A 3,327-nucleotide genomic window follows, 5' to 3' on the forward strand; every position below is an offset into this window, starting at 1 on the left:
CACATTTAATCAATTAAAAAAAAATCATTTATTTTATATATATATATATATATATATATATATATATATTTACAATAAATACAATTATATATATTATATATTATGTATTATATATTATATATTATATGTTATATATATTATATATATCATATATATTATTTATATTATATATATTATATATTATATATAAATTATATATTATATATATATTATATATATACTAATTATTATATTAAAACTTAAACAGACTTGATTTGATATGGATTCTTTTAATACGTTTAATAATATTAATTGAATAGATTTGTTTACTAACTAAATTATACCAAAATCAGATCTCTAAAACTAGTAATTACGGAGTTATAACTCGTATTGTGGTCAAAGGTGAGTATGGGCATTTTCGGTCAATTTTAATCTAAACTAGACCAAATAAAAAGTAATAATACATTTTCAGGAATTGGACATAAAAGGCAAATCATTGTGACCAATAGTCTGTGAGAAATGCCTTGTGACATAGGTCAATGAACAGTATTGGTGACTTAGAAGAAAAAAATAATCTAGCTGCAGAATTTTAAAGTTTTTGCAGGGTGAATATATCTTTCTTTAACAGGCCACTGTACAGTGAATTGCAGTAGTCCTGTCTTGAAAGAACCAGTGCCCTCACAACAGCATGGCAGGTATCACTATCTATGAACTTCCTGATTCTCCATAAGTTTCTTAGATGGAACTTAAAAGCAATGCTAACATTAGATACTTGCAGGCTGAGACCTGCTGCCGAGTCAATAGTCACTTCAAGAGTGCGGACATCCTTTAAGATGTTAAAACCAAACTTGAATTATAAAAATTCCAATCTTCGCACAATATTGTAAATGTTGGGATGTTTGTATAGGTTTTTGGTTCAGAATAAAAATATATCTCTTTAAATTTAGGCTTCTTCGCCTATAAGCCTAATTATATACTATTTTTAACAATGTGAAAAGTCAAAACTACGAATTAAAATACATCCCCATAGATCTAAATGATTATTTGTTTGTGCTACTTTAATACCATTCCTAAAGTCACAATGTTAACATTCATCATCTAGCTATTCGTAGGTATGCCAACATTTTGGTATTACGATGTAAAAGTGAGTGCAAAATTGAAAAAAACAATACCCCGACTTCCGTCTTCATGTCGTTTAACATAAAAAGTAGAGGTGTTTCTTCGCAAACAATTGAAAGTATGGTGATATTTTTATTTGAAATGCAGTGGCGAACCTAGCGGTATACCGGAGCATGGGCTAGCTGAAATCTGGCTAAATAATGTAGTATTATCTTGAATTAAATTGAACGGTAGGGCTAATTAGGGAGCTCAACTCATATTCGCTTCTTTAAAATCCTGCCAGAAGATACCCCATAGGTTATAAGGTGGGATCTTGGCTATTTGCGCACCCCTAGTTAAGCCACTGCTGAAATGTAGTAGGCAATGATTTTCAATTCACTGCAATACTGCGAGGGAGGGAAAGGAAAGTCCCAGTCCCATTACTCCTTGAAATCGTAAGAAATAGTATTTAATGTGAAGGAGAAGAGCAATAAATACCGTAGCCATAATTTTCGAAAAATGCGGGACAATATCAGGGTGGACCTACTTTACGAGTAATGTGGACCCATTTTCTCAAATGTTTACCCATTTTAGACAAATATATGAAAAATCTGGACCCATCTTCCATTTTATGCTAAATATGAGAAATCTGGACCCATTTTCCAAAATGTGGACCCATTTTATGTGTAAAATTGCATAATTTGGACCTATTTTTCAAAATGTACACCAATTCTTTGTGGAACAATAGAAACCTTGTGTAGGACTGTTCCAACCGTCCCAAGAGATGACTACGGCATTGAAAGAAATTCATCCGCTTGGTATACAAGAAAAAAAAACAACTTTTGTATGTATGAGTTATTTGGGTTTGGGTTTGCTGGTCAAAGGGCGATTTATTAAAGGGCTTCACTAATTTTTCCTGGGAGCCTATCTTAATGCGTTTTTTTTTTTATAACGACTCATTCTGAATTCCTACATTATTAGTGATTTTTTTTTCTCTTAAGTGATGCTTCGAAGAACAATATATTGGAGATACCGAATGATACGTTGCTTCGACTGCAGTACCTAAATATAATGTAAGTGGACACATTTTTGTGCGTATATACGCAGCCTGCGTATAATGATATAATTTGAATGAGAACTCCTTCCACTAAATATGATGCAGCCTGTGGAATCCACTTTTATCTGCATACAACAGGCGTCCTCACTTCAGGATGTAGGTAATGTTCACATTAACCATGTTTATCGTATTTCAAATACCCTTTTTTCACGAATCAGTAGACATCTTGAAGTGATCAAAACAAAACAAAATTGTAACATTTTATATGATAAAATAAATTAAAAATTCATCGTGTGTAACTGATATTTTAAGTTTTATAGCATATTAGCACAGGCAATGTCGTACATCTTTTACCCGAAGATTTTTTGGCGTTAAATTTGATTGTAATTTCTCGAGTTTTAATTCACACTGATACAACTTGTAATATCAATGTTGTAATTATGTGCTTGAAAAACTGCCTCTTTGTTTATTTCATACCAATCACCACTTAAAGTCGTTATTGACCTAATATAATTGTTTAATTCTACTCTAACAAAAAAATTCTATCTTTTAGTATACTGGACTTTAACAACCTTACATCCTTGCCTAAGTTTCCAAAAGGAATCAGGGTCATGTATGTATTGATATTTTTTATAAAATCGTTTTAATCAAACTGGCCTAATTTAGTGATTGGTCTGTTTTACAAACATAGATACATATTACGGACGACCTGCCATACGGCATTTGCTTTTAAAAGCTACCATTTCAAGGCACTAAATAAGAAACCTTCATAAAAGTGATCTCAGTCTTGAGTTAGAGGGGTCTCATAATTACAAGGTGAGCTCGAAATTTAAAAGATAGGTGGTCAGTTTGTACTTTATAAAAGAGGTCTCGAATTAAAAAAGTATCGGAATTAGAGGGGTCTCGAATTGGTGGGAGTACTGTATGAGGAACCGACAACAAATATAACAATCTAAAAAATTATATTTTTTCTATTTTTATTTAATTTAATCAAATATTATTTACGTGACTCTTGTTGAATGTTGCCAAGGTGCGAGCGCGCTAAGCGGAGAAAGTGAAAGCTTCGTAACACGACGCTATTGCAGTTGCCATTGCCCGATGGAGGTTGAAAGCAGCATAGTTCAGAATTTCGGCCTATGAATTAGAACGAAAGAAAAACGCATTTTCAGGATTATATGCAATCCATTCTGTAA

The 3,327-nt window shown here is 32.1% G+C and overlaps 1 protein-coding gene across 1 annotated transcript in view; it reads left to right on the forward strand.

Moving 5' to 3' along the window:
• The window catches only part of LOC117116797, a 51,644-nt gene that overhangs the window by 9,467 nt on the left and 38,850 nt on the right, over nt 1-3,327 (forward strand). The window contains exons 2-3 of the mRNA XM_033260891.1: nt 2,079-2,150; nt 2,688-2,747. Of these exons, the coding sequence (XP_033116782.1) occupies nt 2,079-2,150; nt 2,688-2,747 (132 nt within the window). The remainder of the gene's footprint in view (nt 1-2,078; nt 2,151-2,687; nt 2,748-3,327) is intronic.

The sequence above is a fragment of the Anneissia japonica genome, unplaced genomic scaffold (genome assembly GCF_011630105.1).
Source record: "Anneissia japonica isolate Jap-2015-1 unplaced genomic scaffold, ASM1163010v1 scaffold287740_len772037_cov194, whole genome shotgun sequence".
NCBI lineage: Eukaryota > Metazoa > Echinodermata > Crinoidea > Comatulida > Comatulidae > Anneissia > Anneissia japonica.